This window comes from Physella acuta, unplaced genomic scaffold, assembly GCF_028476545.2.
Source record: "Physella acuta isolate Inbredline_101_S28 unplaced genomic scaffold, ASM2847654v3 ptg001534l, whole genome shotgun sequence".
In the NCBI taxonomy this organism is placed as follows: domain Eukaryota; kingdom Metazoa; phylum Mollusca; class Gastropoda; family Physidae; genus Physella; species Physella acuta.
Genome location: NW_026733049.1, coordinates 199,055 through 221,499, shown reverse-complemented (window position 1 = coordinate 221,499; position 22,445 = coordinate 199,055). Strand labels below are relative to the sequence as shown.

The following is a 22,445-nucleotide window of genomic DNA, read 5'->3' as shown; positions in this document are numbered from 1 at the left end:
TGTGTGTGTATGTGTGTGTGTTTGTGTGTGTGTGTGTGTTTGTGTGTACGAGTTGACGGTGAAAATATTCTCGTTGAAACTAATTAAGTTTTTTTGTTAAAGCTTCAAGCGTTACATTATTCCATTTAATAGCAGTACATGGAAGCATTAAAAATCACGCCACCCACCTACCGAGCTTTATAACCTAATTAATCATATCACGTGTTAACTAAAAAAAATGACTATTTAGATGGCGATACAAAGTAACAAACTTGTGGGTACGGCTAATCCGTACAAGCTTTGTATGATAGATCAATGAATTTCAATGGAGAGCTAAATACATTCAGCTTATTAACCGTTTCAATGCGCCCCATTTTACAATCCACTCAATGTGATATTTCAAGGCCGACCGCTTAGTTATGCAACTGTTGCCAGATCAATTAGGAAACCGGTTTCACCAGTTGATGTAAGGTTTGTGTTTGCGTCTGTATGAATGGATTTTGGTTAGTGTATATGTTGGTGTATATAAGTGTTTGAATGTTTATGTGTAGTATGAATGTGTGTGATTGTGTGTGTGTGTATGGGTGTGCATTTGTGTGTGTGTTAGCGTGTACATTTAGTAATGAAGCACTGGTTGACAGAGTTTCTTCCAGGCATCTCTTCGAGGGGGGGGGGGGGCTCTGTCTCCTCCCCCCACCCCAAAGAAAGTCTACCGCCCCCGCCCCCCGAACGGAGAATGGAATTTATATTAAAATATGTACTTTTAACACTGTCCGCCCCCCCCCCCCCCCGAAAATTTCAGGTCCCCCCCCCCCCCGGAGAAAACAGTCTGGAAGAAACATTGCTGGATGAAAGAAAGTGTATGAGCGCCTTGTAACACGCTGGTAGTGATGGAATAAATGTGATTAACATTTCTCTCTAGTCTAGCGTTACGTTGGCAGCCGGCGTGTAGGAAGTAAATAAGGTAAACTAAACAATTTCAAACCTAATGGTTCGTGGTGAAGATGAAGTAGAGTTCACCTGTTTCCATGACCTCGGCATAGGACATCCTAAGCACCAAAGTTAGGGACCCTAACTCAAAGACTTTGGGTTAGTAGTCCACACTTTACCATCCGACCACACCGTCCGATTGGTTGTAAATATAAGAAAAAGCAAACCCTACACTATATCTCTTATTCTACACCCCCCCCCCATCATACAAAGAAACAACAGCACGTCTCCTATAATGACTTAACTTGAATAAATATACACGTACCCAAAAAGTTCTGTTAAACATCCGACCTTTAATAAACGTCCTAAAATTTATTTTGATACCGTAAAACTATTCTTTGTAACCGTTTTTTATAGAAATAAAATCTTCGGCCATTTTCAGCGTGTAGCCAATGGTTCTCTTGCGTAGCCTCGCCTTATACCTGACATACAAACACCTATCCTGTCACGCATTGATGACTACAGCCGTAACAGTTGGCTCTTTTATGGTGCAAGGTCGAAATAAATGGTTTCACTATATTGAATGCTTGTACGCAGCGTTCATTACCTACGCTCCGTCCGTTCTGTAACATAAATACATCATTTAATGTTGGTTGCTGGCGATGGGTGTATGGGTCTATTTGAGGTATTATTCAACTTACGAGCCCGTGTTCAATAGCTAGAACTAGTGGCAATACAACAGTTGAAAAAAATGTATAGCGTTCAAAAACTAGAACCAGTGTTAATAAAATTGTTCAAACAAAATGTAAAGCGTTTAAAAACTAGAACCAGTGTCAATAAAACTGTTCAAACAAAATATATAACAGCACAGATGCAACATCTTGGTTTTAGTTTGACCAACTTCTATGGCGCGCGACGCGTAACGTGTGCAGTGAGTTGATTCTACATTTTCCAGGGATAATTTTTTTTCTTTGCTCGGGGGTGTTGTGGGTGAAATTTAAGAGAATAAAACATGAGGTAAGTGTTTTACAAATGTCGACGTTTTAAATGTAATTAATTTAAATATAGTATTGACGAAGCTAAGTAGTTGAGCAACGGTTTGGCCACTTGAATCACAGCCTATCTCATCCTGAGTTTTTTCCAGACATCTCTCCTGGGGGGGGGGGGGCGACGTTAATCCCCAATCTATAAAATAAATGTTACATTTGTATACAAAGTTTATATAACAAATTATGGTCCCCGGAAATTTTAAGTGCTCCTCAGCGGAAATTTAAATTCCCCCCCCCCCCCCCCGACGTTTTCGGAGAAAAAATGTCTGAAAGAAACCCCGATTTAAACAATCTTATTACATGACTTAAGTCACCACTTGTTTTTAATAAAGTCAACACTCATTACATGACTTAAATCACCACTTGTTTTTATACAGTCAACACTTACTACATGACTTAACCCCCCCCCACTCTTTTAGCAAACAGTGGCTGGTAGTCTTTGTAGCATGCCTCATGCAACATGCAGCAAGCGAATGTCTGATGACAGACGACAGATGCGAGTTTTGGCTGGTCATCGAGCAGAAACTGACCATGATGTACGGCAAGGAGCTTGTCTACTTTAAAGACGGCCAAATATTCACCGACTCCTCGCTTAAGTTTGAGCCAGAGAAGGTCATCACGGCTGATGCCTTTATGGACCCTAAGCTGGTCATCACGGCTAATGGGACAATGCCCGGCCCTCCCATAGAGGTGAGACGGTCAGCAGGACCTAGCTGCATGATACTCGTCTAGTTGTGTTAGATAACACGTCTTGATGAAGTCACGGAGACATTTTGTCTTGTTTTTGGTACATGGTAGACCTCTATGTTAACTGTATCAGGAAGAAGTAGATAGAAAAACAATATATTAACAAACCTAGCAACTTTAAACAGAAATTGTTAGATCATAAAGATAGAATTATAACCAGCAGACTAAAGTAGCTTCATACATATATCACACATAGAGTTACAAAGGTTGATTTTATAGTGATTATGAGTTCCACACCCAACAGCATACTGTACTTCAGTCCAAGCAAACAACTGATCTAACAAAAAAAAAAGGGGGGGGGGGGAATTGTAAAGATGAGGATTGAGATCTCAACTTTGACACGTTTTTTCTTCATACACCCTCTAGATCTAGCATTAAACATACCGCACAGCCACATAAATGTGCAATGTGAACATATACCGTCTACACAAAATATGCGCGACTGGATTAGTTGAATTTTGAAACGGCAGTAAGAAATCAATTTCCGTTGAATACCATAGATTTGACAAAATCTTAGTTGGGTAAATTATTATAAAACTTTTCCACCAATCCCCAACTAGGTAGGTGGACTGCTAACCCGTAAGTCTCGAGTTCGAATCCGGGTTCAAGTCAGTAGACCGTCCCTGAGTCCACCCAACTCTGATGGGTACCTAACTAACGTGAGGGAAAGTAAAGGCGGCTGGGCATAGCGCTGACCACATTATCTCTTCATATGCATAGGTCACAGAAACAAGTGAACTCTATTTCACTTGCCCCATAGATCGTCAGGTTTGAAAGGGAAACTTTACCTACACCTAGGTAGTTATAAACTCTCAAAAGAAATGCCCACCTAATCACACCCAGGTCTAACGTAACTCTCTCACGAATCCTACCCAGGTCTAACTTAACTCTTACTAATCCGACCCAGGTCTGACTTAACTCTCTCACTAATCCCACCCAGGTCTAACTTAACTCTCACTAATCCCACCCAGGTCTAACTTAACTTTCACTAATCCCACCCAGATCTAACCTCTCTCACTAATCCCACCCAGGTCTAACGTAATTCTCTCACTAATCCCACCCAGGTCTAACTTAACTCTCACTAATCCCACCCAGATCTAACCTCTCTCACTAATCCCACCCAGGTCTAACTTAACTCTCACTAATCCCACCCAGATCTAACCTCTCTCACTAATCCCACCCAGGTCTAACTTAACTCTCACTAATCCCACCCAGATCTAACCTTTCTCACTAATCCCACCCAGGTCTAACCTTTCTCACTAATCCAACCCAGATCTAACTTAACTCTCTCACTAATCTCACCCAGGTCTAACTTAACTCTCTCACTAATCCCACCCAGGTCTGACTTAACTCTCTCACTAATCCCACCCAGGTCTAACCTTTCTCACTAATCCAACCCAGATCTAACTTAACTCTCTCACTAATCTCACCCAGGTCTAACTTAACTCTCTCACTAATCCCACCCAGATCTAACTTAACTCTCTCACTAATCCCACCCAGGTCTAACCTTTCTCACTAATCCCACCCAGGTCTAACTTAACTCTCTCACTAATCCCACCCAGGACTAACTTACCTCTCTCACTAATCCCACCCAGGTCTAACCTTTCTCACTAATCCCACCCAGGTCTAACCTTTCTCACTAATCCCACCCATGTCTAACTTAACTCTCGTATAAATCGCCATCTTGTTGTAACTAAACTCTCATAAATTCACACCAAGCCTTGATTTAACTATATCTAATCACCACTTAGCTCAAATTTGATTTGAACTCTAACAATCCCCCACCCAGTCCTAATTTAACTCCCACAAATCCCCACCCAGGTCTATTAACGATATCACAAATCCCGACCTAAGGCTAATGTAACTCTCTTACTTATTCCCCCACCCAGGTGTATGAGGGGCAGACGATTACAGTTCACGTGAGGAACGATTTGATCAGCGACGCCGTCACGGTCCACTGGCACGGTCTCCACCAGGTGGGGACTCCCTGGATGGACGGGGTGCCCTTCGTCACACAGGTAGGCTGGAGCTTAATAACCCCGTGTTGTACAGGTAGGCTGGGGGTGATTACCCCCGTGTTGTACAGGTAAGCTGGAGCTGGTTACCCCCGTGTTGTACAGGTAGGCTGGAGCTGGTTACCCCCGTGTTGTACAGGTAGGCTGGAGCTAAATACCCCCGTGTTGTACACGATCCTCGTCCTCTCTCTTTCTTCATCTCGCTGTACGCTGGAACATTGCTGAACAGCGAACACGCGATATCCCTTTTTGACACATTTTTTTTTTCTACAGCAATAGTGTACATTGTCTTTGACGCCGCATACCCCTAATTTCTTCTATGACGATGTATGAACTTCGAGTCATTCTTCTCTGACTCTCCATGAATCTACCGCTATCCATAATGATGATTAAAATTTCTGTCCTTACAGTACTCTATCAGTGTTTCTTCCAGACTTTTTGTCCAAGGTGGGGGGGGGGGGGGGGCACTTGATATTTTCGGGTGGTGGGGGCGGTCTACATTTTCGGGGGGGGGGGAGCCTGGAAGAAACTCTGTACTCAATTTGATCAAATACCATAACTACACATTAAATTCAAACGTTAGTAGAAGATTACAATGTTGCAGTACAACACTGAACACATTAATTCACTATTGAAATGTACATACTTTAAAACAGTTAATTTATTTATTTTCTTCACTGTGATATGTTTTCTAACTAAAGTAAAATGAAACTTATTTCGTTGCCTTTTTCTCCATTCTTGATTTTAGTGCCCAATACTGCCTGGGACAGAGTTCACGTACAAGTTCAAGGCCAGCCCTATAGGCACGTTCTGGTACCACTCACACATGGGGACCCAGCTCTCCTCGGGTCTGTTTGGTGCCTTCATCATCAGGGCCAAGGTCGTCACCAGGGACACGGAGTTTGTTATGATACTACAGGTACACAGCGTATGTTATGATACTACAGGTACACAGCGTATGTTATGATACTACAGGTAGGTACAGCGTATGTTATGATACTACAGGTACACAGCGTATGTTATGATACTACAGGTACACAGCGTATGTTATGATACTACAGGTACACAGGGTATGTTATGATACTACAGGTAGGTACAGCGTATGTTATGATACTACAGGTACACAGCGTATGTTATGATACTACAGGTACACAGCGTATGTTATGATACTACAGGTACACAGCGTATGTTATGATACTACAGGTACACGGCGTATGTTATAATACTACAGGTACACAGCGTATGTTATGATACTACAGGTACACAGCGTATGTTATGATACTACAGGTAGGTACAGCGTATGTTATGATACTACAGGTACACAGCGTATGTTATGATACTACAGGTACACAGCGTATGTTATGATACTGCAGGTACACAGTGTATGTTATGATACTACAGATACACAGCGTATGTTATGATACTACAGGTACACAGCGTATGTTATGATACTACAGGTACACAGCGTATGTTATGATACTACAGGTACACAGCGTATGTTATGATACTACAGGTACACAGCGTATGTAATGATACTACAGGTACACAGCGTATGTTATGATACTACAGGTACACAGTGTATATTATGATACTACAGGTACACAGCGTATGTTATGATACTACATAAGATACACAGCGTATGTTATGATACTACTGGTACACAGCGTATAGTATAGATACAATTATTTGTACTAAGGTACACGTAGGTTTTGGCCGAAAGGCTAAAATATTCGTATTGAAGTTTGTCCATTTAACAGTGAGATTGGACATAACAGCTAACTTTATTTGTACTACTCTACTGTAGTTTGTACATGCGGATATGAAAGTAAAGGTTAACATTAGTTGGATTGATGTAAGCCCTCCAATATTGGTCTGGATATTTGTTATTATTTGCATTAATGTACCGTGTTTTGTTCATGTAGGACTGGAATCACTTTATGGACGGTGACACCGCCTATTTCAAGATGCAGTATGGCGTCTTCGAAAACGGACAAAGAGTTGCGGCAAGTACGTCGTTTGATGGTGGTAAATTCAGGTAAGTGGATCTTAAAGGTAAGAAAAAATGAAGAAAAGATATACAAAGATTAGTAAGTAAAGTACCCTTTCGAACTCGCCGGACCATTGGGCAGGTGAAGTAGAGATCTTTTGTAAATGTTATATTAGTGTTCTTCAATATAAGAAATTCGCGGTGAATTATTTTTAGTAAATTACCCTTTCGAGCCTTACGGTCATTGGGCATGTTGAAGTATAGTTTACATGTTTCTGTGACCTAGGCATATAAGTGTTGTCAGCACTATGCCCAGTCGGCTTAAGTTTCCCTGACGTGAGTCAGGCACCCATCAGAGCTGGGTAGACTCAGTTACGTCTTATGGACAAACCCGGATCCGAGTTTGAGTTTTCTAGGTTAGCAGTCGTTAGCGCTACCACGCGACCACGCCGTTCCACAGAGAGGTAAGAGTACGGGTAATCAAAAGACATTTCACAGTGCAAGTAAGAAATACACAGGTAATAAGTTCTCTTTAAAATAAACCGGGAGTGATCTCCCCTAAACTTTCTCGAATATTCTTATATAAAACAACAAGGGATGGGAACTCGGGATATAGTTATGATTTTTAATCCATTTTAAATACATAAACTTTTAAAAATAAAATAGAATCTCATAGACAAAATATTGCACACCAAGTGAACGCCGAATAAAGATGTTTATAATGGTGCGCAATATTATTAGTATTTTATAAATTTAGATGCGTTTTTGAGAAATCGGAAATAGCGTAAATTAGTACTTCCCGTCAACGGAAATTACTCAAAATTTAACAGAAGGTAGAGAATTAGATCTTTTACTTACATGTGAAATTTCATTTATCTATCTGAAATAGTGCTCAAGTTATAGGCTTTTGAAAAATTCAAAGTAGAAAAAGTACCACTTTCGGTTATCGGAAATCGCTCAAAAGTTGATACGGATCTACGATTTTGATAAAATACTTATATATGAAATTTCATCAACCTAGCTGTAACGGTACTCAAGTAATCGTGTTTACACACACACACACACACACACACAGACACACACACACAGACACAGACATACGGACAAGATTGCAAAATTATGTTTTTCCGTATCAGTGAGGTGTAAAACGTCGAGATTTGTAAAAATCTCGATTTTTTTTTTGCACGATTACAATACTTTCTCTATACTACGTATATACGAGAAAGTAATGATGGTCAGCTAACAAATGTTTTACATGGGTTAGAGCATGGCACTTTGGTACACACAGTTTGCGGTTAGATAAAGTGTAGGTAAGACAGTCAGATGGGACGATGTGGTCGAATGGTAGAGCATACGACTTAGAACCCGGAAGTCTTAAGATATTCTACGCTACAGATCCGTGTGTGCATTCAATATCTACACAGAATGTGTATAGTTATACTATCACTCTTAATTTCATAGAGTAAATTCGACTTAAAAGTATAAAACTGTTTTTCAAGAAACCAGGTATTTAATCTCATAGCTACAATCTTCCGTTACAGTATGTTTAAGATCCATTCCGTGCTTGTGAACGGTATGGGGCGGTTTGGTGTCGTTAAGGCACCTTTGGCTGTTTTTGAAGTGGATCCAAACACGAAATACAGGCGAGTTCAAAGTTCAATATTAATTAATTAATTATGAATTACACTCATTAGCACATACTTAAATGTGTGCTAAATTAAGTTATGTAAAAAAGTGTACTACATATGATAGCATTTATAGTTGGTTTTAATTGTTTTATGATTATAATGGTTTTTATTTTAAATTCCTTAGGTTTAGAGTAATAGGGGCTACAAATAATTATCCGTTGATTGTGTCCATTGATCAACACACTCTGGAGGTTGTAGCTAGTGATGGGTAAGTGATCTACTGTATTACCTGTGTAAAGGGAGGTGGGTAATCCAGTATGTTACCTGTCGTAGTACCTCGAGAAAAAAAAAACAATTCTTGTTCTAATCAGACAATGTAATCACCATCAGCTATCCCATCCACCCACAACCAGTGAACTACTTCATCATCAACCCGGGAGAACGGTACGACTTTGTAATTAAGACTGACCAGGTTAATTTAAACTACTGGATCCGGGTTCAGACTTTGGAGACCACACCAACCACAGGCTGGGCTATTCTACGATACAGAGGTGCTGTCAATGGCGACCCTGATTCATGGCCTAGACCATGCACGATCACTGATGTGTAAGTAGTAATCACATAACCACATACATGTAAGTAGTTGGCACACGATCACTGATATGTAAGCAGTAGTCGTAGAACCACTGATGTATAAGTAGTAATCACACGACCACTGATATGTAAGTAAAATTGACCCGAAAACTGCGCCTCGGAATAAACGAATAAACATGCACATATACCAAAACGCATTGTTATAGTTCTTAATTTCTATTTATATATTTGTGTTTCAAGCATTTTAAAACTTTAACATTGTTACAAACTTGAAAGACCAGTTTTCAAAGAAATGTTATTTAAATTATTTTATTTTGCGTTCTTTTCTTTAAGTACTGTTAATTTATTGGTGGTACAGCTTTGAATTGTGACGAAATGGCTAACAAAGTACTCGTTAACTGTATTAGTATCCTTTTTAATGAAAGGAGTAGGAATTTCAAAACTCAAAGCTATAAAAAGAAAATAAATATTTATACAGCATTATATAATATGCCAAAATGCATTATTTAAATATGTAATAATATACTATTTAAATAACAATAAAGAAAAGCTTTGGTCACTATAGTATCTATTGGAGACATTTAATAATATTTAGGAAGAGACCCACGCTAATCTTTATAGTTATTTAAAAAGTAGTGTACTGTGATATATTTACAGAAAATAATTTTCTCCTTTTTAGTGGTGTATTATTACATAAAATCTTGCTATTGAAATGTTTTATTGCAATTTTTTTGTACTTTAAAATTTTTAACACAATTGAGTTACATGACTAAAACGATTGCGCACCAAATGAAAATGATAATACACGTGTAATAGTGCGAGTAGTAGTATAGGACCGCCTACTAATTTCATAAAATTCAGAATTTTTTTAAAAAAGTTTAAATCATTCATAAAAACTTATTAAAGCATTCAATTAAGTCAAATTTACCGCAATATTGCATCATCTTAATGTCTTGACCCAAATGCTAAATTTCTGAGAAATTCGTCAATTTGATGTGACCAAAATTTCGCTCGCCCGTTTTGATAAATAATGACAGACTGACGTCTGATGACAGAGGAAGCAAGTTAAATAAAAGCGTGTAAAAAGACCGCGAGCATGTATTTATTTTTCCTATCGTAAAAAGACGTTAAAACTGCGAGCATCTATTCTATATATGTAATTCTCTTATTGGAGACCATAGAAAACACCAAGCTGTAAGCGCGCCTAGCAGCCCCATCTCTTCCTCTCTAGGCTTATCCCTACTACTACCCCCACCGCCACATGGTCTGGTGAGCTGTGGTTCACGCTAAATGTTTACAATCGTAGTGCCGGGTTTAGTGACGGCTATTAGGGGCAGATAATTTAGTTTGAAACGATTTTAAACTTAGGGGAGGTAACTAAGAGGAGGCTGCTTTCACGGGGGGGGGGGGGGGTGTAGGGTAGGGGTTGGGGGAAAGGAGGGTGGGGGTAGTATCATCCTTAACGACCTACTGATAGTGTTTTAAAGCAAATATTTTCAGTGGCAGCACTCGTACTGTCGAATTCACAAATTATGAATTGCTGAAAAATAAAATATAAAACAACTAAATTGCGGCGTATAATACGCCGCGGGTCGGCTCGTATTGTTTAATTCTCCTTTCTTCCCTCCCAGATGCTACGTACTCAACTGCCCGTTTTCATACTACCCAACAAGTGTAAACACAATTTGTGTGAATTTCGACAAAATCAAATCTGCCGCCGTCAACAACCCACCAGGCAAGAACACGGAGGAAAACATTAAGGAAATTTTCTTAAACTTCGCTTTTCCTGGAAAAGGCGATGTAGTTCCTGGATCCGTCAACGGCCGCAGGTTTCAGGTTGTTAGAATGTAGCTACAGTTTGATTAGAGAGTATATGTTCAGGTGTGTTGTGGATTCAAGAGAGTTGTGTGGCCTTTCTAAAATTAACACTACAAGGGTACATGTGATAAAGTGATTGTGAAGTGTCTGTAGTATGTAGTACTGTAACGAAATATGTGGATGTATCACGCAGCATGTGGAAATGTGGCGTAGTCACTAATTGGGGTTTTGTCTCATTCGGGGCATTTGTCTCATTCGGGCAATTGTTTCATTCGGGCATTTTTCTCAGTCTGGCATTTGTCTCATTGGGTCATTTGTCTCATTCGGGCATTTGTCTCATTCGGACATTTGTCTCATACTGGCATTTGTCTCATTCGGACATTTGTCTCATACTGGCATTTGTCTCATTCGGGCATTTGCCTCATTCGTGCACAACGTCCACTTGGAAAAACCTTTCGGGCAAACTTCAACAAGGAAAGTGTTTTTGGACATTAGTCGTAAACTCATTTTTATTGACTACTATCTCATCGTTTTACAAACATATGTATTTTTTACAAACACTTTTCTATTTATTAATTAATTTTTGTTTTAAAATATCGGGGGCATCCTTAAATAACGTCATTCTAATTTTATATTCCTGATGTCCAGTTTCCCTCTGTGACAGCACTGACTGAGCCTCAAAGTGTGACCAGCTACTGCAGTAATGACAAGTGTGGCGAGGAAGAGTTGTGTAACTGTACATACAGCATCAGCCTCGAGGTAAGAAAAATCAGTAACTATACCTACAAAAAGGCAAGAAAGATCTGTAAATGTACTTAAAGGAGCCTTGTAGTTCTGTAACTATACCTAAAACATCAACTGCAAGATAAAAAAAGATATTGATAATTAAAATAAATAATTTATTATTTAAAAAAAATAATTACTTTTAATAATCAACGTTAAAATAATTTATTAAAAATTCAATTTTATACTTATAATGTTTTAAAAGAATTATAAAGCGTAAAACATAAAATTTAAAAATCTGAAGCAATTTAATTGGTTCATAGTACAATACCACATATCAAATGGTGCTACTGAACAAAGGAGCAGGAAGGGGCTGGACTCACCCCATACATTTACATGGTCACTCCTTTTACCTCGTCAAAATGGGATACCCAGAGTATGACAAAGTAACAGGTAATTATTTTAATGAAGTGAGCTAAAATGTGTAGGCTACATGAATATATTTCTTACATCAGAAGCTTAAAATTGAGTCATGGTTTAAATAGTTACCGTTAGCCATGACGAAATATTAAGGGTGCTATAATAAAAGATGTTAAATGTGATCTCAACAGGGATATATGAAAATAATTTGTTTCTACACAAAAAAAATACTAATTGAAAAATGTTTAGTCCTAATAAATCTTAGTAATCGCGAGTGATATAACAAATATATACATGCTAAATACATTATGTATAAATCATCAGTAATGTAGCGATCTTAAACAGATGTTAAGTAGCAATTTATACAGCACTCGTACTTAAATTAAATTCTTATTTCTTATAAAAGTGTTAAAACAGTGTCTGGAATATTGTTTCAAAATGTAATCGTTTGTTTGTTAAGTTTTTATTTTGTTTATTGTTTAAGGTTTATTTCTGGGAGAAAACACGGACATCAACTGCACACGTAACTCAACGCTTGAAAACAGTTTCTGTAACAATGCATCTTGGGCTAACTCCTCATGGAAAGGTAACAACATTGACGGAATAGAACTGGATTATCCCCCAATGAAAGACACCATCATTGTACCAACCGGCGGGTAGGTTTTCAATTTTTCCTATCGGAAAGTACAACATTAAGTAACACATCGATCATCTAAATATTGATACTTTGCTGAAAGGAGTGAATACGTTTTGTGAGCACCATAATGAAAAAGTTGTTTTGACCCGCGTAAGACTCCATAGCTATATCTGATCAGGTATCTATTAATGCTGTGTGAATTGAGAGATGCTTTATCATAAAAACAAATGAGATATTAGTCATGATACTCCAGCTACTTGTAACCAGCTGGTATATCACCGTGGTACTCACAACCTGGTGTACCAGAAATTGTGTACCTATAGTGCAGTTATAATTTTTTTAAAAATATATAACTATTAAACTATAACCAAAAAAAAAATTAAAATACTAAAGGTAAACCCCGATTATTTCTCTTTACAATCTAAATTTTATTGTTTCTGTATCATGATTATGTCCCCTGCTTCGTGCTCATGCACCAATCTTCATGCCTATGCGACAATCTTAATTCATATACCACAAGTTTTATGATTATGGCTCAAGCCTCCTCATTACGTCTCTGTTTCATAATTATGTCCCCTATTTCATGCCTCTGTCCGTTGCTTTATTATTCCGTTTACTGCATCATGACTATGCCAGCTTCTACATAATTACTTCCCCTACTTCATGATTATATCCCCTGACTTCAGGTACGCTGTGATCCGTATCAGGGCCGACAACCCCGGCGTGTGGTTCATGCACTGCCACATTGAACTGCACCACGTCAACGGGATGGCCCTAATGTTCAACGAATCGTTTGACCGACACCCCGATGTCCCTTCACATTTTCCTAAGTGCCAGAACTATAATCCGTCGTCCCTTGGGTTAATCGCGTCGTCACTTGCTCTAGGTAAGTTGTTGCTTACAGGTAATAACTCCCTGGCTTAACTAGGTTTATGTAGGCTTTGTTTTAGGTTGGGTAAAGGGGGGGGGGGTGGGGGGAGGAATTAGTTTTTTTGCAAAGCTGGCTAACCGCTCATTTTTCAAATATATAAATTACATCTATGACTTGCTGTGTTAATTTTTTTTTATTTGCTTGTATTGCTTTATGTCGTATTTAACCCTTTATCTATTGACGGTACTTATTAGTACCACTTTTGAAAAATTATGGATGTGGCGCTATTTTCAACCTATTCCTGTATCGTTAGTTCACAATCGTGTTGTACAGATCTCATACGTGTTCCTAATTTTCCTTCGTTTCAAGTTTTCAAGTCCAAATATTTTTTGTATTGGCATCTTCAATAGTCAACCAGATAAGTGTGTTTAACTTTTATTTATTTAATTCTAATCAAATTGTCTTTGTATTAGATCACTGCAATGTTTACACGAATAATTAAGAGTACCGTCAGGGCACACGATTATCTATTTAGGATTTCTTGAAAATTGCAGATTTTCGATGTGGAGTGGCATACAAATTATTTTGATATTGAATTATCAAGTTGTAGTAAAGTTTATTTGTATGCTTAAGTCTATTTCTAGTAGTAAGATTTGTTAGTTATAAATATTGCAGTAACTTTATTTACGGAATTAGGTTCTGAATGAATTTTTTTCTTAAACAATGTGTTATCATATTGCTTTTGGCATACTTAAAGCATATGTGGAAGGAAATTTCGTTTCATAAATTTTTAATGGTCCAAACATATACTGGTACTTCTAAACACTGTCAGGAATGTAGGACATTTTTTCCAAAAAAAAAAATAATTACAAAACAGGTCCAAACGATACAATTTATTAACTAATAACATGGCAGTCATTATAACAATCATTTTTTTTGTAATTTTCAAACATAAACGCAGTACAAAAGTATATTTTGAATACGATTTTTACTGGATTTTCTATTCGGAACACAATCTAAGACCTCAAACACAGCAAAAGGTGCCCACGTGTGATGCTCTTTCATTCCTTATTGCTACATTCTTATATTTGGTCTTTCTGGTGTGGCAACAGTTGTCGGACTGAACCTGCTTTTGCTGGAAGCTTCCAATAGCTATTACAATGAGCGGCATAAACAAAATATTTTGAAAACAAAAGCCTAGTCATTGAGCACGCAACTAAGAGTAATACTAGTAAAATTGTAGCCTACTAGAATGTTATGGCAAGTCTACACTACAGTGTAAAGTTCATAAATAGAAGTGAGCTCAATGTGTTTAGGATAGTCTTAGTGGCCTACTGCTTTATGTTAACTGGTTAAAATGTAGAGATCTATATTATATGCAGAAGTATGGGCTATTACTACTCTCTAGGTATATATTAGGTACATGCTAGTTATTATAGGCAAGACTGTTTTTTTGCAGCAAATATAACTAACACATCTTACTACTAGAACTAGACTTTGGTATACAAATGAAGTATACTAAACCTACTAAACGAGCCTGCAACTGCTACCTTTATTCTTGTTATTCTTTTACTACTAGAAATCAACATGTAATTACAATATTTCTTAGGTAAACCACATGCTAACCTTCTTATAAATGTGTAAATATCATTTTTTTGAGTACATTTCGATAATTAATTATCACTCCACATAAAACAATCTGCCATTTCCTAAAAATTCTAATAATTAACATTAAAAAAGCTTTTAAAAACCCACGCTTTCTGATTGAACTAAAAAGTAGAAAATAAATGCTATACATCACAATAATGCAAGCGATCACTCTACTATAAGCGATGAAAAACGTGGGGCGCCGAAGTAAAAGTTTTTTATCGGTCATTATTAATATAAGATGTAAAAGTTATATTACTATTGATTAGATAATACTATTGACTTTTATTAGGGAGCTTGTAGAGAGTCAACAGTATTAGAAACTGTAAGAAAATCACGGCGCCCCACGTTTTTCATCGCTTATAGTAAAAAAAACGTGGGTTTTTAAAAACTTTTTTAATGATAATTATTTTCTACTTTTTAGTCTTTGTCTGTTTGTTTGCGTTAAAATCTTGCTATCGATTTTATCTTTTCGCATTCACTTTTTTTGGGTAAACGAAGACAACTCGTAAAAAACACGTTGTGTGAATACGTTACTGACTAGAACACATAGATTTGAACCCGTGTCGAGTGGGATAGCAATCGTGTGCCCAACCACTCGACCATATCGTCTCCCCCATACCGGCCACCAGTTGTTACGTTCCGGTTGTTTGTACACAAACACCGCGTGACCACTACTCAGAAGAAGAAGAAAGACTACTCAGTAAGCCAAAAGAGGGAGAGTACCGAACCTTGTTTTCATCAAATTACAATTACTGGGTTATGTCCCCTTTTCCCACGTTTTTTGTACAAAAGGTCTAAAATGATCAATAAAATGTTTCCATTGATCAATTTAGTAATAATAACAATTAAATTTTCTATTGTCATCGGATACAAAGCTTCCCTGAAAATTTCAGCGCGCTAGCTAACTGGGAAGTGCCCGAAATTTTGATCGCAAGATTTGATTGGAGAACCAAAAAAACAGACGCGAAAGCAAGTTAAAGAAAACGTGGGAAAAAAATGACCGTGAGCCCAGACGGTACTTATAAGTCCACTTGTAAACATCGATCTAATACAAAGACAATTTGATTAAAATTGTATAACTAGAAGTTAAACGCATTTGCCTGACTATTGAAAGTGCCAATAAAAAATATTTGGGGTTGAAAACTGGAAAAATAAGGTAAAACAAAGGGAAATCAGGAACGTGTGTGAGAACTGTACAGAACAATTGTCAACTACCTATATAGCAAGACATTGACAATTGCGCCACACCAGTAATTTTCAAAAAATACATCGATCCCTCCAACTACCGGCAACTCAGGGGAGATAATACTATGAATTACATCAATAATTTTTAAAATTCGTATTAAATTAAAAATAATACAGGCACTTAATTAAAGTGGTACTTATAAGTACCGTCAGTAGATAAAGAATTTAATTACGTAAATAAAGGGTTAAGGTTAATATTTGAGCACAGGCATGTATAGGGCTTAGCCCAAGCTTAGAGTTATAGTATAGATACTTAAATAAGCTCGAATTGGTCTTGAGATATCTACAATTTTATTTCTTCCACAGAAAACTATATGTTGCTTGTATTCAGCTTAATATTTTATGCGTGTGTGTGAGTATATAACTGATCATCGCCATAGTCCTTCTGCCGCAAAGGTGTTTAACAAAGTGAATACTTTATGTGCGGTTTTTTTAATCCATGTGTTCGCAATGCTAGCTAAATTCCTATCTAATGCTTAAATTAGGCTGCAAATACTTAAAGCAAAACAATCTTTGTCAGAGGAAAATATAAAATTGTAATGTAAGAGAATGGTAAAAACTTGCGGAAATAGCCATCGGTTAGCGTTAGGGGCTGTCCTTTAAATAACGTCAAGATTTTTATTTTACGATTAAGCAACTCCCTCCACCCCCCCCCCTCCCCACGCACACTTATCACTTACCGTAAGTACGAGCCAGACACTCTTTAAAGTCACGTGACACGTCAGCCTGACCCCATTCCTGGATTTTAATATTTCTTATTTGAAACAAAGTCTTTATTTCTAAAACAGTGATTAGGTAAATCAGTGGTGTGACAACCATGGAACCAAGGTTGACAAAGTCCACGAGCCCAAGAGGTTCAGGGGCCGTCCAAGCTTTTAAAATAAATAAGTATTTGGAGACTCGATATTTTTAAAAAATATTTTTTTAAATGAATTTCAGAAGAAAAAGTACTCGTTATGGTGCTTTATTCTATCGACTTTAGTCCTTAGCAGGAATTCGGAATAATGCACAATTGTATAGGTGAATATATTTATTGATTATTTTGGAAACCCTAAGCAAATATATGAGGAAAATACCTGAATACAAGTACAGAAATGAATCATTTTCACTCAACTCCAAGAGCGTTGAACTGTGGGTCAAGACGGTCGGACGCGCATATATTTTAGATACAGTTTCCCACATCAATAGAAAAATCGGGGGTGGGTAGGGAATGGCGGAAGATTGCTATCAAAACGGGAATCAATTTACTGCAGAAAAGAACTAGACTCCCGTTTTTAAAACCAGAAACTATAGCCCTTGAAGCAATCGATGTTCTTTAAAAATGTTTTACAACTACCATCATGTGTGTACATGACAATGATTTAGCCCATACTTTGTAAATAATAATTTTAAGAATGCGATATTTTGCTGTCAATGCAAACAAGGTAATAGAAACGCAAGGACAAGTTAAAGAACTTTGTTTACAGTAGGGTGTGTATTTTTTTGATAATCTAAACTATTCTAAACAAATGATAAATAAAAGAACTTTCAGTAGCACTGATAAAAAGGATTCTAATTGCCCTAAATATTTGCATAGTGTGTTTATATAATGCATTTTCATGGACATGCAACTCAGTTAAAACGTCTATCTCATACATAGCAATTTATTAATATTTAAAGAAAACAATTAAATTGTTATACAAATTCTTAACAGTTTATTTATGTAGTGTGTTGATAGTTTATTCTTTTATTAAAGAAAGTAATATGTAACGAACTGTATGATTGAGTGTAATTCTTACTTTTGATCTTAAAGGTTTTTAAAGGTTTTTAATAATTTAGTAGTATAATAAAAAATATTTTACAAGGATTAGAAACCGGTTGTGTTGTTTGGTATTTTGTGATGCGTATTTGTTGTGTTTTGTGCTGTTTTTTTTTATGTATTTTGTTGTGCGTGATGTTTTGTTCTATATTTAGTGTTTGGTTGTCATTTTATTTCAAAATAGACTCATATATATATGTCCCTATCCTATTCCATTTTTCCTATTGCTATCAATATCCATTTCCCAATCTATTTTCTAACCCGTTTCATTTTACCATTCGCTATTCCTACCCTTTACCTATACCTGTAACTATCCTTATCTTTTTCCTTACCCATATCGTTATATATATCTTAATCGTATCTGTTTCCCCATTTCTGTGCATATCCCATTTCATGTTCCATTACATTATCCCAACTAATTTCCTTATTTTCATATGTAATGTCCTGTTCCCAATTGCTATTCATATCCCTTGTCTTTTCCTGTAACTATACTTTACCTGTAGGTGTACCCGTTACTTTACTTGTGCCTGCATGGGTACCTGTACCAATGGTTCCCTTATCGCTTTATCTAAATGAAAGGAGGGTAATGATTGAGAGAGTGTGTGTGTGGGGGGGGGGGGGGCTGTAATGCCCTATTGCTTTGTTTGAGAGGGGTTCAAGGGGAAATTGATACAGTGGGGAGGTGTAAAACTGTCAAAATTCCGTTTAATTTTAAAAAGCTGTATATATTGACTCGCCTTACTAAACCTACACTGTATATAATCAACTTATGTAAACAAAATTCTGTATCGTTGTTACGGTCAGCTTTAGAATAAAGCTAGTGTTGGGACTATGGTCAGTGAGTAGGTTAGGAAAATCTGACTTATGTTAAGAACCATATTTAGGCTCTTTGTATTCATTACAAAAAGCCCTGAGTAGGCGATAGAGACTAGACTACCACTCATACAGTACAATTTACGTGACTCAGAAATACTTTTTATTTCTCGAACACGCACGTTAATATTCACAGATCTACTAAGCTAAAAACTGTCTCACGTTACAAAAATCTGCATCGTTTTATGACTTTATTACCATCTGTTATTTTTTATGTAACTGTAATTAGAGCAACTTTGTTTAAGGAGACCAATTTTTGCAGCGGTTAATGAAATCACATAATTAAACAACATCATCACATGCGAGCAGGAAGTGTCTTTTAGGTGCGAATTTTTCTTGTTAGCGGTGTTACATTAGCGGCTGTCAAGCAGTGGCGGAATTAGAAAAACTGCCATACCCCGCAAATTGTTTTTTTTTTGATCCAACCTATATAATGTATATATATATATATATATATATATATATATATATATATATATATATATATATATATATATATATACATGTATATGTATGTATATATATATATATATATATATATATATATATCGCATATATATATATATATATATATATATATATATATATTTATCGCATATATAAATCGCATATATATATAGCATATATATATATTTATCGCATATATAAATCGCATATATATATATATATATATATATATATATATATATATATATATATATATATATATATATGATGGAAACAATTTGATACTCCACCCCTCCATAAAAAATTCCTGGCTACGCCGATGTAGAACACTCACTCCTAGCACCGGTCCTGAATCAGCAAAATATGACAGAAAAATATGTCGTTCAGCTAATATTTCTATTAAAGTAAATTCTTCTTCTTAATCCTTAAAGTCAAGTTAAAACTGACACAGAACAAAAAAAAAGCAGTTTATTGGGTCCAATAGTCATCGTATTCAAAATCATTAGCCATTAAGAAGAAAAAAACGCTATTGAGCAGAAAAAGTTAAGAAGAAGTTCACAAACTAAATTTAATGGAATAGATCCAGATGATGGATATTCACTTTTGAAAGTGCTTTTTTAAAACATTGTAAGGAAATATATGAATTAGGTGAGTCGATAAATAAAGTAACAACAGGCTATTAAATTAGAAAAAATGTGCATTATTCAACGTAGAACTTTAATTAAATAGAGTTAGGATTAAAGGACATCTGATGTGGCTTTGTGGGAACGGAAAGCTAAAAAAATGTAACCCAATCTGCTGTATTATATCCTCCACCGATTAGATGACTTTCATTTGGGATTTAAATGATATAAAAATATTTTCCATGGGCTAGGGAGGTATTTAGATTATTACTACTAGACTACCCGTTATCCTTGGGTAACTGGGTTTTGGGGGTTATCCATCTGTGATATCACGTTTGTTTCACGCTTTTTATCTTTCTCCTCTTCCTTTTAAAACACCGATTTCGACTGAGCATGGGTCTTACCACATTATCCCTTCATATGCTGAGGTCATATGCGAACTCTACTTCACCTGCCTAACGTTTCTTTACGTGCCCTGTGTCCTGCCAAGTCCCGACAGGCAGCTTTATCATTCACATCTAAAAATAAGTCACTCTTCAGCTTACACGTTTTTGTCTTTTCAAAAATCGATGTATTTGTAAAGTATTTTCTGAGCTCAAACCTCATTTGAAAAATAAATGAATAAATTATTAATGCTAACGTCAAACTAATATTAAAGAATTTGAACCAATCACGTTTGGGTTGATTTCGTAATGTGCATTTAGCTTTATAATTCGTTAAATATTTAAATTGGCAACATGTCCTTCATTGTAAGCCGCATTGTTTGTTGTGAAAACAAGTAAATAAATCAAGTGACGCCGGTGAAAGTTTTTAAGTATTTTCTGAAAATAAGGTTCATGTTCTGAACTTTAAAAAATAAAAAAAAGTGTTGCTACAAAGGAATATATTAGCAAATTAATTAACTTCTTTAAATAAATTTGTGAATAGCAGTTTGTGTTACAGCTATCGTGTTTACAGACACACGGACAGAAAGACACACATACAGATAGACAAACAGACGAACAAACAAATATGCAAAACTAATCTTGTACAACCACACTATCCTTTCATATGCCGAGGTCTGTGAAGCAGATGAACTCTACTTCATCTGCCCTGTGTCTTGGGCACGAAAGGAAAAAAGATAATTCAGCTTATTAATCCTTTAATGCATTCCTTTAAAAATCCTTTCAATCTTTTCACTTTAATATTTCAAGGCCGACCGCTAAGTTGTGCATCTGTTGCCAGACCTATTAGGTAACAGGTTGTGTAAGTTTAAGTGAGGTTTTGTGTATGCGTCTGTAAGGTTGTTTTTTGGTTAGTTCATGGTGAATATAGGTTAGTGTCTACAGTGGCGTAAACAGGAATTGGTCATGGGAGGTATTAGAACAACAACAATATATATATATATATATATATATATATATATATATATATATATATATATATATATATATATATATATATATATATATATATATATATATATATATATACCATGTATATAAGGTGGGGGTCCATGGGAAGAGTTATAACCCCCTTTACCCTACCCCCGCCAGTGAATGTCTATGTATAATATTTTTGTGTGTTATTGTGTGTGTATGCATATGTGCACATGTGTGTTTTTATGTATTTTCGCGTGTTCATTTTGTACTGAAACACCGGATGAAACAAATTGTTTGAGTGCCATTTATGACACTGGTAGAGGTTGAATCCATTTGTTTTATGGCTCTCTAGTCTAGCATTACATGTGCAGCTATCACATAGGAAGTAAATGAAGCAAAAACAGGTTGTTGGTTAAAACGGTACCTTTCTGTTTAATTCTCACGTCTGTAAACTTACCCTTTCGAACTGGTGCAGTTGCAGTAGAATTAACCTGTTCTTTGACATCGTTATTTCCAAGGAAAGTGTAGACAGAGCGTTACTTTCCCTTACGGATGTCAGTTACCCATCAGAGGGGTGGACTCAGGGACATCCAATGGACTAAAGCTAGCGACTCGATTACGATAAATTTGGGCTAGCAGGCCGTCGTACACTTTACCAACAGCCCACGCCATCTGATGTGTTGTGAATAAATGACAAAGCGATCTCTACACTATATCTGTTTTCCTATCCCCCCCAATCAAACCATATAACATGCAGTAGGTCTCCCATAATGACTAGACGTGAATAAAAATACACGTACACGAACATTTCAGTTAAATCCGACCTTTGTTAAATGTCACACAATTGCTTTGATACCGAAATATATTCTATTATTCATCTGATAGAAATTAACTTCAAACTAGGATGTTTCCAGTGTTTAGCCAAAAGTTCTCTAATGTAACCTCGACTTATACTTGACATACACACAAATTGCTGACTGCAGCATTAGCATTATATTACATCGGCTGTGATGTGGTGCAAGGTTAAAATGTGGGACTTCACCGCAGTGA

General features: G+C 36.5%; 1 protein-coding gene across 1 annotated transcript; it reads left to right on the top strand.

Moving 5' to 3' along the window:
* The first annotated feature begins 1,809 nt into the window (after positions 1–1,809).
* On the top strand, positions 1,810–14,599 carry LOC131928706 (uncharacterized). Its single transcript, XM_059284794.1, has 14 exons — positions 1,810–1,926; positions 2,378–2,648; positions 4,595–4,723; positions 5,469–5,639; positions 6,643–6,755; positions 8,249–8,350; positions 8,520–8,603; positions 8,726–8,941; positions 10,561–10,765; positions 11,396–11,506; positions 11,794–11,923; positions 12,375–12,546; positions 13,214–13,413; positions 14,511–14,599. Exons 1-14 carry the CDS (start codon positions 1,922–1,924, stop codon positions 14,597–14,599), a joined length of 1,998 nt encoding a protein of 665 aa, XP_059140777.1. The 5' UTR covers positions 1,810–1,921.
* Positions 14,600–22,445: the final 7,846 nt, after the last annotated feature.